Below are 15,441 nucleotides of genomic sequence, written 5' to 3' on the forward strand. Positions count from 1 at the left end.
AAGCTATATCTCTAATGTTACTTTCTCCATTTTACCTCTTCCCTCAAATTCGAAGAGATTGGGTAATTCCTGCATTAGATGGGCTTTTCCCTTGGTTATTTGGGCAAATAGTTTATTCTTGGTTTCCACAATGAGGAATTGTGCCTTCAGCTGTGATCCATGTAGATTAATAGTAGTGTGGTCTTTTTTTCTACCTTGTTATCACAATGTGTGTAAAATTCTGCCTTCTATTACATTTTAATTTAAATGTGAATCAGCTTGAACTGAATCGGGACCACTGGCATTCAGTATTTAATTGGCAGTAATCCCATGACTTTGAATGTGCTGTCAAATGAAGAGGCTTGGGTTTACTGATAGATTTTGAATCCCTGCAGAGTCTGGCAATGGAGCCCAATTTCATTGAGAATGTCCGGTGTTATGCTAGGTTATCGCCTCTAATCCTCTCCCAGGGTAGATCTAGCAGGATCCAAGACCCATTTAGTTTCAATAAGGATCATATGGGTATCAATTAGGGAACAAAGTCGGTGATCGGTTTTTAAATAATTGTGTGTTTTAATATTTTAGCATTAAGTTGCTTTTAAAATGCTTCTGAATGTCAGATATTTAAGCTATTAAAAATTCCTCTGGTATTCCAGCTGGTAAAGGTAGCAATGAGGCTTTGCCAGCTATCAGAGGTAATTTGGGAAAGGCTTCCTCTGAGTTTTTGCTATGCCCATTGTTACAAGTCAGCAGGATGGACATCCACATCTTAACTCTGTTGGTACAAGTATGTTGATGACTGTGCAGAGAATTTTCGTTTGGTTCAAATTAACAAATTGGTATGTGGGAACATTCTGATGTTTAAAATCTCTTCAGAGGAAACTTTCAGAAGTTACAGAAGAAGAATGGCTGAGTATTCCTGAAGTTGGTGATGCTCGTAACAAACGTCAGAGGAACCCTCGCTATGAGAAATTGACACCTGTACCAGATAGTTTCTTTGCCAAACATCTGCAAACTGGAGAACAGCACACATCTGTGGATCCCAGACAAACGGTCAGTGTTACTTTATACCTCGCACGCAAATCTTCGGTTGCATTAGAAAAAGGATGATCTCATTGTTTTATTGTGTTGAATTATATTTATCATTTTGCATGTAATAAGATCTTGATATACTTGGTTGGAGCACAAATAACGTTCTTGGCGCAATTTAAGTTTCCATACCTTCATACCGGTTGTTGTGATACTCTTATATGACAGTGATGAACTCTTGATCTCTCAGTCATTAATTTGAGGCCCTTGGAATTTGTCTGCCTGCACTGCAACTTTAACACTATATCTTGTATTCTGCTTTTTCCTAATGTACTTGTGTCTGAAATGATCTGTCTGGATGGCATGCAAACAAAAACTTTCACTCTGTCTTGGTATACGTGACAGTAATGGACCAAATACCAACTAAAGGATGTGCATTTGATTGATCCTTGGAAGGTGCTTTGTTGCATTAAATTGAGTAATGTTATCTGATATTCTCCAGAGCCATAAGATTCAGCGAATGATTGAAAAGTAGATGTTGAAAGCATTTAGCATTCAAGGCCATAGTTCTTTAAATGATGATTCTCTTTGGACTAAAGAGGAATGATTACTAGGTGAATTGTAAATTTTTGAACTCCTCTAATCAAGGGGATTGTCATTTCAACACACACAAAATGCTGGGGGAGCTCAGCTGGCCAGGCAGCATCCATGGAAAAGAGTACAGTTGATGTTTCAGGCTGAGACCCTTTGGCAGGATCAGAAGAGAAAAGCTGAGGAGTAGATTTAAAAGGTGCGGCAGGATGGAAGGGGAGAGTGAAACGCAAGAAGATATGTGAAACCGGGTGGAGAAGGGATGAAGTAAAGAGCTGGGAAGTTGATCGGTGAAGGAGATACAGGATTGGAGAAGAGGGGGTCTGATAGAAGAGGACAGAAGGCCATGGAAGGAAGAAAAGGAGGGAGAAGTACCAGAGGGAGGCGATGGGTGGGCAAGGAGATAAGGTGAGAGAGGGAAAAGAAGATGTGGAGTAGTGAAGGTCCCGTCGAAGAGTCTCAGCCCGAAACGTGACTGTTTACTCTTTTCCATAAATGCTACCTGGCCTGATGTGTTCCTCCAGCATTTTGTGTGCGTTGCTTGGATTTCCAGCATCTGCAGATTTTTTTCTTGTTTGCGATTGTGGTAATTTGTTGGGTGCATGCATGATTAATGCTGATCAAGGTTTTGGATAACAAATGAGTCAAAGTCTTATATTTTCGTATAGTACCAGGGATGGTGTTTATTTTCTCCATGATCCTAGTAAGTAATAAAGCAGAATCAGGGACTATGCTGCTTTTATTTTCCTACCTGTGCCTCTGTGTTCCATAATGTTTTGGTTTTTATGAACAAAGTAAAATTACCTCTGAAAACGTATAGACTTATTTGATGATTTTTCTGCTGGGAATACTTCTTTTTAGCCCTGATGACCTGAATATTGTTAACTGGGAAAGAATATGTCCAGAATAAATAAAAACACTTCCGTTACTAGAAAACATGTCTACAGAAAAATAAGTCCAATTATACAGTGCCTATAAAAAGTATTCGCGACCCGTGGAAATTTCATATTTTACAACATTGAATCACAGTGGATTTAATTTGGCTTTTTTTGACACTGATCAACAGAAAAAGACTCCTCTGTGTTAAAGTGTAAACAAGTCTCTACAAAGTGATCAAAATTACTTACAAATATAAAACACAAAATAATTGCATAAGTATTCACCCCCTTTAATATGACACACCAAATCATCACTAGTGCAGCCAGTTAGTTTTAGAAGTCACTTAGTGAGTTAAATGGAAGTCTGTTTATGGAGACCTTTGTGCGGTCAAGGTGTTTCAATTGATTGTAGTAAAAACACACCTGTATTTGGAAGATCTAACTGCTGGTGAGTCAGCAACCTGGCAAAAACTACACCATGAAGACAAGAGAACACTCCAAGCAACTCCATGAGAAGTTTATTAAAACGCACAAATCAGGTGATAGATGCAAGAAAATTTCCGAATCACTGATTATCCGTTGGAGTATGGTTAAGACAATCATAGAAACAGAGAAAATCTACAGCACGATACAGGCCCTTCGGCCCACAAAGTTGTGCCAAACATGTCCCTACCTTAGAAATTACTAGGCTTGCCCATAGCCCTCTTATTTTTCTAAGCTCCATGTACCTATCCAAAAGTCTCTTAAAAGACCCTATCATATCTGCCTCCACCACTGTTGCCGGCAGCCCATTCCACACACTCACCACTCTTTGCATGCGTAAATAAATAAATGACTAGCTAGCTAACTAACAAACAAACAAACATAAAATAAATTACCCCTGGCATCTCCTCTGTACCTACTCCCCAGCACCTTAAACCTGTGTCCTCTTGTGGCAGCCATTTCAGCCTGGGAACTATCCACACGATCAAGAAATAGAAAGAATATGGCACAGCAGTAAATCTGCCTACTCCGGACCGTCCTCAGAAACTGAATGTGCAAGAAAGGGAGTAGTGAGGGAGGCCACCAAGCGATTTATGGCATTTCTGGAGGAGGTACAGGCTTCAGTGACTGATGGGAGAGACGAGCTTCAGTGGCTGAGATGGGAGAGACGAGCTTCAGTGGCTGAGATGGGAGAGACTGTACATACAACAACTGTTGCCTTGGTTCTTCACCGGTCGCAGCTTTATAAAGGAGATTGGCAAAGAGAAAGCCACTGTTGGGGGAAAAAGCTCCACTGAAGTCTTCGCTAGAGTTTGCTGGAAGGTATGTGGGAGACTGAAGCTAGATGGAAGAAAGTTCTATGGTCTGATGAAAGCAAAATTGAGCTTTTTGACCAACAGACTAATCGCTATGTTTGGTGTAAGCCAAACACTGCACATCAAAAACACATCATCCCTACTGTGAAGCGTAGTGGTGTCTGCATCATGCTGTGAGGATGCTTCACTGTAGCAGGCCCTGGAAGGCTTGTGAAGGTTAATGGTAAATTGAATTCAGCAAAATACAGGGAAATCCTGGAAGAAAATTTGATGCAGTCTGCAAGAGAACTGTGACTTGGGAGATTTGTTTTCCAGCAAGACAGTGACCCCAAGCATAGAGCCAAAGCTACATAGGAATGGCTTAGAACAACAAAGTTAATGTCCTAGAGTGGCTAAGTCAAAGTCCAGACTTCAATCCAATTGAGAATTTGTGACTGGACTTGAAAAGGGCTGTTCACTTATTATTCCCATGCAATCTGACAGCTTGAGCAGTTTTGTAAAGAAGAATTGGGAAAAACTTGCAGTATCCAGATGTGCCAAGCTGATACAGACATCTCCACACGGACTCATAGAACACAGAATAGTACAGCACAGTACAGGCCCTTCGGCCCACAATGTTGTGCCGACCCTCAAGCTTTGCCTCCCATATAAGCCCCCTAAAGGCTATACTCAAGACTATATTTGCTGCCGAAGGTGCATCTACTGAATACTGACTTCAAGGAAGCGAGTACTTATGCAGTCAATTATTTTGACTGCATAATTTTGTGTTAATTATTTTGTGTTTAATAATTGTAATAAATTTGACCAATTTGTAGAAATTTGTTTTCACTTTGACACAGGAGTCTTTTCTGTTGATCAGTGTCAAAAAAATCCATTATGATTTGATGTTGAAAAACAATAAAACATGAAAACCTCCGGGGGTGGGTGGGGAGGGGGCAATGAATACTCTTTGTAGACCATCCCCTTCTCGCAATTCCTCTGTCTCCGCCGCATCTGCTCTCAGGATGAGGCTTTTCATTCTATGACGAGGGAGATGTCTTCCTTTTTTAAAGAAAGGGGCTTCCCTTCTTCCACTATCAACTCTGCTCTTAAACGCATCTCCCCCATTTCACGTACATCTGCTCTCACTCCATCCTTCCGCCACCCCACTAGGAATAGGGTTCCCCTGGTCCTCACCTACCACCCCACCAGCCTCCGGGTCCAACATATTATTCTCCGTAACTTCCGCCACCTCCAACGGGATCCCACCACTAAGCACATCTTTCCCTCTCCCCCTCTCTGCATTCCGCAGGGATCGCTCCCTACGCAACTCCCTTGTCCATTCGTCCCCCCCATCCCTCCCCACTGATCTCCCTCCTGGCACTTATCCGTGTAAGTGGAACAAGTGCTACACATGCCCTTACACTTCCTCCCTTACCACCATTCAGGGCCCCAAACAGTCCTTCCAGGTGAGGCAACACTTCACCTGTGAGTCGACTGGGGTGATATACTGTGTCTGGTGCTCCCGATGTGGCCTTTTATATATTGGCCAGACCTGACGCAGACTGGGAGACCGCTTTGCTGAACATCTACGCTCTGTCTGCCAGAGAAAGCAGGATCTCCCAGTGGCCACACATTTTAATTCCACGTCCCATTCCCATTCTGACATGTCTATCCATGGCCTCCTCTACTGTAAAGATGAAGCCACACTCAGGTTGGAGGAGCAACACCTTATATTCCGTCTGGGTAGCCTCCAACCTGATGGCATGAACATCGACTTCTCTAACTTCCGCTAAGGCCCCACCTCCCCCTCGTACCCCATCTGTTACTTATTTTTATGCACACATTCTTTCTCTCACTCTCCTTTTTCTCCCTCTGTCCCTCTGAATATACCTCTTGCCCATCCTCTGGGTCCCCCCCCACCCCTTGTCTTTCTTCCCGGACCTCCTGTCCTATGATCCTCTCGTATCCCCTTTTGCCTATCACCTGTCCAGCTCTTGGCTCTATCCCTCCCCTTCCTGTCTTCTCCTATCATTTTGGATCTCCCCCTCCCTCTCCAACTTTCAAATCCCTTACTCACTCTTCCTTCAGTTAGTCCTGACGAAGGGTCTCGGCCTGAAACGTCGACTGTACCTCTTCCTACAGATGCTGCCTGGCCTGCTGCATTCACCAGCAACTTTTATGTGTGTTGCTTGAATTTCCAGCATCTGCAGAATTCCTGTTGTTTGCGTTTAAACTCTTTGTAGGCACTGTATATGTATGTGTTGCATATTTAGATGTTATACATTTGTTAGTATGACTACTCAAGACAGCTGGTGAAAAAGTGTTACATATTGGAATATTTGCTGGAAAATCAACATTTAAACTTCAAGGAGATTAAGTTTACAGGGCGCATTATTTTTGACTTCCCAACATGTTTGTTTTATGTCATATTTTTAGAAGATTATCAGGGTCATTGTCCAATAATTGACCTAGACTTGGGTACAAGCTACAACTTCTCAATTTTTGACTGTAACATACTTGGCAGTGTTGAAAACTGTGAAAGAAGATGGATTGCAGTAAGGTACAAAACAGGATGGTGGAATGGGCAGATATGGTAGATGATGTTTAACATGGGGAAATATGAGGAGGCATTTTGGTAGAGTGGATGAGAGACAACTTAGAAGAATAGATATTTTTTATGAGATGGAAGCAGAAGCGAAGGCACCTTGTCATTGAATGTGATGGAATAGGTTGAGCAATAACTCAACATGTAAATTATGGGCTTTATCAACATGTACAGAGTATAAAAGTAGGGAAGTCAAGCTTGAACCATTATAAAACACTGCTCAGGCATCAACTGAAGTATTGTGTTCTGTTTTAGCTGCCCCATTTAGAATGCATGTAGAGATATAGGAGGGAGTTGAAAGATTTATGGAATTGTTGCCAGTTGGCGGAGCTACAATTCCAAGAGTGAGTTGGAGAGACTGGTACTTTTTTGGAGAAGGCTAGTATCCTTGTGGGAAGGTTTCTTAGTGCTGCATGGGGGGGGGTGGTTAAACTAGCTCTAGGGGGATGGGAATGAGAGTGCCAAAGATTGTGTGGAAAACATGTCGTTAAAGCCTCCATACAAAGACAGATCACAAGATTGAGCAGGTGGGAATAATATTCTGAGTTGCATCTCTATTTCAATGTAAGGAGTACTGTAGGAAAGGCTGATGAGTTCAGGACATGGATCAGCACATGGAATTATGACATTGTAGCCCTGAGTGAGACTTGGTTGTAGAAGAGGCGGGACTGGCAGTTCAATGTTCCAGGGTTCTGTTGTTTTAGACATCACTGAGTGTGAGGGGTGGCATTACCAGTCGGAGAAAATGTCACTGCAGTGCTTGGACAAAACAGGCTGGAGAGCTTGTCTACTGAAGCTGTATGGGTGGAACAGAGGAGTAAGAAAGGGATGACCATGTTAATGTGATTTGTGGCGGCTCACCCACGCGGCAAGGAACCGGCTCCAGCAGTCGCGGGCAAGTCCGCAGCCAGTGGCAACCGAGAGGGCTCTGAGTTCGGGGCAGACCTCAGTCTGGAAGCTGACGTCACTTCCGCCCCGCAAGGAGCAGGGGATGCTGGGAGCGGGCACTTAAGTGCGCACTGATGTAAACAGTAAACAGTTCAACCAGACCCTGCTTGACTCAGTGTGTTGCTTTCACTTGTGTATCAATGCGACTACAGATTACATTATAGACCACCCAATGGTTAGCAGGACTTAGAGGAGCACAGTTGTAGGAGATCACAGACTGCTGCAAGAAACATAAGGATGAGGTAGTACCTACCATCATAGCCTTAAGTTTTTTGCAGCAGTCTGTGGTAATGGGTGACTTTAACCTTTCACATTGTCTAGGATGCCCATATTGTTAAAGGGCTGGATGGGAAATACATAAGGAAGAGTGTTATACTGGATCTCCTGTTAGGGAATGAGACAGGGCAGATGACAGAAGTCTGTGTCAGGTTACACTTTGGATCTAGTGATCATGACACCATTAGTTTTGAAAGAATTACGGAAAAGGATAGGGCTGCTCCTTGGGATGAGATTCTGAATTGGAGAAAGGCAAACCTTGATAGTATTGGAAAGGATCTGGTTAGTGTGGATTGGGACAGGTTACTTTTTGGCAAAGGTGTGTGTGGTAAGTTGGAGGCCTTCAGACTTCATCCAGTCCTTTTACAGTATTGGAGTTCCAGTCAATATGTGAAATTTGTATGCACCTTGAATTTTAAGGGACTGGATTTATAAGTATTTGGATAGATGGTAGGGAATAGGATTGCAATTCAAAAGCTGTCATTCTTCCCTCAACCACCAGGTGGCAGTGCAGCTTTTCCAATTTTAAACTATTTGTTAATGTATAATGTGGTTAAAAAGCAACCATCTGCTTCACAATTGTATTCATTTGTACTAATCCTGCATTTAATCAAGTATATCAATGTTTTGTAAATGTTTAGTGTTTGTATTGAAGCAACACACATTGGGTCAGGCAGCATCTATGGAGGGAAATGAACAGTTTATGTTTTGGGTCAAACTTTTCACCAGGACTGGAAAGAAAAAGTGGAGCGAGAGCTGGTGAGTGATGGGTGGATCCAGGTGAGGGAGGGAGGAGAGTGGGAATGATACAAGAAGCCGAGAGGTGATAGGCAGATGTGACAGGACTGAAGAACAAATCTGATCAGAATCAAATATGGAAAAAGGTGAGGAGGGGAACTGTTAGGATGAGTGACTGGATAGTGGGCAGATCAGGAAGGTGAGAGAAGTGAAAGAGAGGGTGAAATTGGTATCTGTTTGTATTAGTATCTTGTTTGTTAACTGAGGTACAAACTCTTGTGGAAATTTTATCAGTTTTATTTTTTTAGCACTGTTCAAAGTTCATAGGAACATTTATCATCGGAGTAGATACATATCACCACATATAACCCTGTGATTCTTTCTGCAGGCATACTTAGCAAATGTATAGAACAGTAACGGTAAACATCAGGAATTTAAACTGTAACAATCTGTGCAAATGCAGGTATAAGTATATAGCAATAAATAACAATCTAACAGAGGCTCTAAATAAGTGCAGTTATCCCCTTTTGTTCAAGGACCTGATGGTTGAGGGGTAGTAACTGTTCTTGAACCTGCTGGTGTGAGTCCTGAGGCACCTGTGCCTTCTACCTACTGGCAGCAGTGAGAAAAGAGCATGGCCTGGGTGGTGAGGATCTTTGATGCTCCTTTTCTGTGACAACGTTTCATGTAGATGTGCACAATGTTAGGAGGGTTTTCTCCATGATGTACAAGTGAGGCAGCACTTCACCTGTGAGTCTGTTGGGGTCATATACTGTATGTGGTGTTCCTGATGTGGCCTCCTGTATATTGGTGAGACCTGATGTAGATAGGGAGTCTGCTTCGCCGAGCACCTATGCTCTGTCCATCAGAAAAAGCAGGATCTCCCCGTGGCCACCCATTTTAATTCCACTTCCCAGTCCCATACCAATATGTCTATCCCTAGCTGCCCCTACTGCCGCGATGAGGCCACAGTCAGGTTGGAGAAACAGCACCTTGTATTCCATCCGGGTAGCCTCCAACTTGATAGTATGAATATAATTCCTTGAACTCCTGGTAATGCCCCCCCCCCCGCCTTCACCATTCCCCATCCCCTTTTTCCTCTCTGACCCTATCTCCTTGCCTGGTCCATCTCTGGTGCCTCTCCCCTTTTCATTCTTCAAAGGCCTTCTGTCCTCTCCTATTAAATTTCCCCCTTTAGCCCTGTATCTCTTTCACCAATCAACTTCCCAGCTCTTTACTTCACCCCTCCCCCTCCTGGTTTCACCTATCACCTTGTATTTCTCCCACCCTCCCCTCAAACTTTTAACTCTACTCACCTTTTTCTCTTCAGTCCTGTTGAATGGTCTGGGCCCGAAACATCGACTGTACTCTTTTTCCATAGATACTGCCTGGCCTGCTGAGTTCCTCTAGCATGTTGTTTGTGTTGCTTGGACTTACACCATCTGTAGATTTTTCTCTTGTTTATGTACTGAGCCAAATCCACTCCTTTTGTAGCATTTTCTACTCAAAGACTGGTGTTCCTGTACCAGGCCATAATGTAGCCAGTCAGCACATTTTCCACCACACATCTATAGAAGTTTGCCAGTGTTTTCAATGATATACCAAACCTCTGCAGACTCCTGAGGAAGTAGAGGCGCTGTTGTGCTTTCTTCGCAATAATATTTATATGATGGGTCTGGGGCAAGTCCTCTGAGATAGTGACACCCAGGAATTTAAAGTTACTGACGCTCTCCAGCTCTGATCCTCTTGTTCTCTCTGGCTCATGGACCTCTGGTTTTCCCCTCCTGAAGTCTACAATTATTTTCTTGGTCTTAATGACATTGAGAGTTTGTTGTTATTACAGCACTCAGCCAAATTTTCACTCTCCCTCCTGTTTACTGATACATCACCCCCTTTGATACAGGCCACAACAGTGGTGTGATCAGCCAACTTGTATATGGTGTTGGAGCTGTACTTAGCCACACAGTCCTGGTGATAAATTAACAGTTAAAGCTAGTAACGTGAAATATTATATTAATTATTTTGGGGCTGTTTAAATAACCACTAATTTTTGCTGAAAAAGCAGCACTCCTTCCACTAAGACATCCATAGTTTGAAGGTTGTGCTGGATAGATAGATACTTCACTGTAATCATAAATGCTGATTGCATTTTATGAGATGCTGTGATTTCAATGTTTTTTTTCCCTAAATAGAATGACCTCCCACCATCAGAAAATGAACCAAGTACTTTATTTCCCTTCAAGCAACACAAAAAATGCTGATGAACGCAGCAGGCCAGGTAACATCTATAGGAAGAGGTACAGTCGATGTTTCGGGGCGAGACCCTTCGGAAGGGTCTCGCCCTGAAATGTCGACTGTACCTTTTCCTATAGGTACTGCCTGGCCTGCTGCGTTCACCAGCACTTTTTATGTGTTGCTTGAATTTCCAGCATCTGCAGATTTTTTCATGTTTGCACTTCATTTCCCTTGTTTATTTTAGAGTTGTTGATTCGTGCATCTACTGACACATTTTGACTACAAAAGTTTAAAATTAACCACCGTGTCAATTTAAATTAATCTATGTAACTGAGTTTATAGAATAAGCAAATAATTAATTTTGAGTGTTGAGGATTTTCTTATTATGATTCACTTAATCCATAGCAAAGTTGGAAATGTTTAATGTTTTCATTGCAGCAATTTTCTGGATTGACATCGCCTTATCCTGGTGGCTTGAATACACCTTACCCAGGTGGAATGACACCTGGAATCATGACACCTGGATCAGGAGAGTTGGACATGAGAAAAATTGGTCAAGCCCGAAACACCCTGATGGACATGAGACTGAGTCAAGTAAGTGAAGATCAATAAGGTTAAATGAAGGCCAAATTTATACAAAGTGAAAGTACCTCTATTATATAAAGTTTAGAAGAATGAGAAAATGCCTCACTGAAAAGTATAAAATTCTCAGAGGGCTCGACTGAGTGGTATCAGGGAATGTTTCCCATGCTTAAGAGTCTAGAATTAGGAAATTGCAGTCTCATTGGAAGCAGTAGGCCATTTATCAATAAACTGGCAAGGATTTTATCTTTTACTTGTGAATTGTCCATCCTGAAGCAATGTGTAAATAAGTCATTGATAGATTTCTGGAAATTGGAGGAAATGAGTTGTGGATAGATCAAGAAAACGGTTAGCGATGACCTTATTGAATGGCAGAGGGGGTGGCCTATTTCTATTTCTTGTTCTCTTCCTTTATGGGGGAAAAGCATAGTAATTACAATTTCATCAAACTATTGCAACAAGATGTCTAACATCTGTCTCGGTTTTGCATCAGGAAAAATTAATGTTTTTTTCCCCTGAAGGTGTCTGACTCTGTTAGTGGGCAAACTGTTGTGGACCCCAAAGGCTATTTGACAGATTTGAATTCTATGATTCCAACACATGGTGGAGACATTAAGTAAGTGTATTTTTATTGCCAATAAGATGTAGCTTTGATAATCACCATCTAATCAAATCTAATTTAAGCTGCTATGATTTGTGACCTTAGGAACTTAATCCTTTTATTTGTTACCTTACTCTATTTGGAAATTTAAACAAACATGCATAAGCCATGGTTTACTATGAACATGTAACATTCTTCTCTTACTCCATCTAAGTAAACAAGAGAACTTCCAAGTTAAGGCCAAATCAAACAACGCTTCAGAAAATATTCCAGTTTTGAGCTTCTCAGAGGAAATGGAAATATTCATAATTTGTATTACTTGTAGGCAAAATGCTGGATAAGTGAGTTCAGAGCTAGCAGAGTAGTAGCTGCTTTTTAGATGTAACAATTGATTTTAACCTGTGGTTAAATAGGGGATTTATTAAGTTGGTAACTTGAGAATTTCTTAAAAAATTATTAGCACAGAAGTGCTTCATTTTACACTGCATATATAAATGGAGATGTTTTATTTCCTTTTAGTCAACTTTGGCTAATGTTTTAATGGTTTACAAAAATATCTATTTATGTTGCAATATTGTTTTATAACAGTGACATCAAAAAAGCCAGATTACTGCTAAAATCAGTACGTGAAACCAACCCTCATCATCCTCCAGCGTGGATTGCATCCGCAAGACTTGAGGAAGTAACGGGCAAACTGCAGGTGGCTAGGAATTTAATAATGAAAGGAACGGAGATGTGTCCAAAGGTAATCACTATTTTCAGATTACTTGTGTTGAGCGCTGACTATGCTTTTCACTTGGGCATTTGACAAGGACTCTGTTTAATATTTGTTTTATCTAATTATCTGTATTTCATCATATATAATGAATACTTCTTTATAGTTTTGTGCTTACTTTATAGATGTAAGAAAATCTGTAATTTGTAAAATCAAATAATTTTGCTATTTACCAATTGTTGTATAAGTATAATTGCTAAAATTGATTTTTCCCAGTTATTTTACTTGTGCATTGCTTCTCGAGGCCTGGTGTTAATTCTGGCATTCCCCTTTTACCCTTTGTCATTCGATATTAGGTGGAAATGAAATGAAGTGAATTTCTGGTGCATTTTCTAGGCTTCTCTGAAGCTTGTACAGTTTACTTCTCTTGTGTAGGATTATTTCAAAATCAGAATTATCATTGCCATTTCTTATTACAGGACAACAATTTGCTTTGTGCAGCATCTTTGACAAGAATGATCTATACAAGGTGTATTGCAAAGGGGATGAAATGCAGGTCAATAGCAAGGATTGAGAGATCATCTAATAGTTTAGTGAATCAGAAAGGAAAGTGCAATGAGAATGAGAATTGTTTCCGGTCATTTTGTAGGTCTAGAATGGTTGAAATTTGCTGTGCACAAATCAGAAATAATCTTTGAAAAATACTGATCCATTTTCTAGTACTGATCTCTGGTGATCAGAGTTGCTGTTATTTGCTGCCCACACAATGAGATAGATTCAAGTTGCCCACTGATCCATTCTTGCAGTTATTTACAAATTGTCAGTTTGAACCAATGCTAATACAGGCTCGGATGAAAATGAAGGTTCTTTGGATTAACACAAAGTAGAGTTTGAATGCTGGAATATGGAATTAAGGACAGTCTTTAAAGAACTCAGGTTCAGCAGTATCTGTGGAGGCAGAGAGTGCATGTTGACTATTTGGGTTGAGATTCTGTGTCTGAACTGAGAGGGAAGAAAAAAAAAGATTGCCTAAGGGGGATTAGGACAGAAGCCTCTCTCTACTTGCAGCTTGCAGATAATTGTGCTCCTCCAGTGCTGGACATGAGCAGCTCCAATATTTATCACCCCACCAGTGGTGGCTGTGGTCCGAATTTTCAAGCCTTTTTGAGTCTGGAATTCTATCTCTACATTTTTAAGATGGTTCTTTATATCTACTTCTTAACCAAGATTCTTATCAGATTTTGTTTCGTAATACTCCTGCAAAGTGTTCTGGTGCATTTTACTTTATCAAATTTTCTGCGTAAGTATTTGTTTAGTTTAAGTTAAACTTATTTATAAAATTGAACTACAGTTAGCATAGATTTATGTTCAGTTTGTATTTCTAGAGTGAAGATGTTTGGCTGGAAGCAGCTCGATTGCAACCTGGTGATACAGCTAAAGCAGTGGTAGCAAACGCTGTCCGTCATCTGCCACAATCTGTTCGTATATACATACGTGCTGCAGAATTGGAAACAGACATCAGAGCAAAGAAGCGAGTTTTGCGAAAAGGTAAATACCAAGTTTGCATTTAAACATTTTGCATTTTTTGGTCTAATCATCTTCATTTACAAAGAGAGAAAAAAGACATTTGGAGAAAGTGCAAAATTTTTCATTTGCCGTGGGGATTTATTTTAAGTAATCTGGAAGGCAGGTAGAATATTAGTTGTAAAGAGCCTATCCAAAACAGTTAGTTAGCTAATTCTAACTTGAGTTTTCATGAGTGTTCTTGGCCTGTTTGGCAACATACTAAATTCTTTGAGGCTTCCTTTAAGCTTTCCAGGTTTTAATATACTGGTATGTAATATCTAATAAACATTAATTTAAAGTGTGTTTGGGTAATAATAGCAGTAATGGCCAGTCGTCTGAGAAAAATTTCCATTCAGGTATCACCAAAATCCTGAGCATGCTGTATTTGGATTCCTGTTCCTTGTAGATGTTTTTATTTGATTCCAATTGATTTTGATTGCTTTAGTCCTATCAAAATTAATCTAATTTCTCAAGCAATATGTTACTGACAGAAATATCTGTTTAGCAGATTTGTATAAATCTATACTTTTAGAGACAATGCCATATTAAATAAATACATGAAACTAAACATATGAACAGTATAAAGCAAGCTTTTATAAGTTTTTCATCAGCTGTGAATTGTACTGCTCGCTGTTTTTGTTGGCCTCAAAATTGAATCTTCATGTTTGTCCTTGAATTATCGTTTTGCACTGTAAAGAATTTGTGTTAGAATTACTCCTGAAGAAGCCCAGCTGTTCTACATAGAAAATAATTTTCCCACTGAAAAAAACTCCTTTTTAGAACGCAGTTAGCAACATATTTTGATGATATTTTAAAAGAAAACTGAGAGATGCAGAGCATACAAAGACACATCTGGAATCATCTCATTAATTTTGAATTTGGTGGTTTTGGCTAAAGTGTTAAGTGGATGTGTTTTCTTAGATTTTTAATAAATTTGATGAGAAAAGGAATGTAAACTAGTGATCTCATACTGATCGTAGTTAATGGATTTTTTTCCTGTTATACGGGTAAATTTTGTATGTCTGAGAACACATGAAAAATAGATTCAGAAATGCTTTTGATTTTTTTGTTTGTTGTATTTCTTTCATATACCTGCACTACTGCTTTAGACCCCATTTGGTTTAAAGCTGCTTATATTAGACTTGTTTTGTAACACAGAATTAAAATGAGCAATATTATAATGATTTTGCAACCTGTGAAATAATTTATTATGCAGTTTTAACTATTGCAATGCACACAATCATTTGGTGTGTATTTGGGCAATTAATAGTTTTGAAATTTCAATCTCTTAGAACGAGAATTTTATATAAATAATGAAAACAGATTTGTTACATTTATAGTAGAAAATTAATTAGTTTCAAAAGCAGATTTTCATGCCTCTACCTTTATACTACGTGAAAACATATAAATGCAATGGA

General features: G+C 40.2%; 1 protein-coding gene across 1 annotated transcript in view; it reads left to right on the forward strand.

Moving 5' to 3' along the window:
- prpf6 (PRP6 pre-mRNA processing factor 6 homolog (S. cerevisiae)) overlaps positions 1 to 15,441 on the forward strand; it is an 86,089-nt gene that overhangs the window by 18,438 nt on the left and 52,210 nt on the right. Inside the window, exons 5-9 of the mRNA XM_063041376.1 lie at positions 856 to 1,032; positions 10,998 to 11,153; positions 11,663 to 11,757; positions 12,331 to 12,487; positions 13,843 to 14,005. Of these exons, the coding sequence (XP_062897446.1) occupies positions 856 to 1,032; positions 10,998 to 11,153; positions 11,663 to 11,757; positions 12,331 to 12,487; positions 13,843 to 14,005 (748 nt within the window). The remainder of the gene's footprint in view (positions 1 to 855; positions 1,033 to 10,997; positions 11,154 to 11,662; positions 11,758 to 12,330; positions 12,488 to 13,842; positions 14,006 to 15,441) is intronic.

The sequence above is a fragment of the Mobula hypostoma genome, chromosome 2 (assembly GCF_963921235.1).
Source record: "Mobula hypostoma chromosome 2, sMobHyp1.1, whole genome shotgun sequence".
In the NCBI taxonomy this organism is placed as follows: Eukaryota; Metazoa; Chordata; class Chondrichthyes; order Myliobatiformes; family Myliobatidae; genus Mobula; species Mobula hypostoma.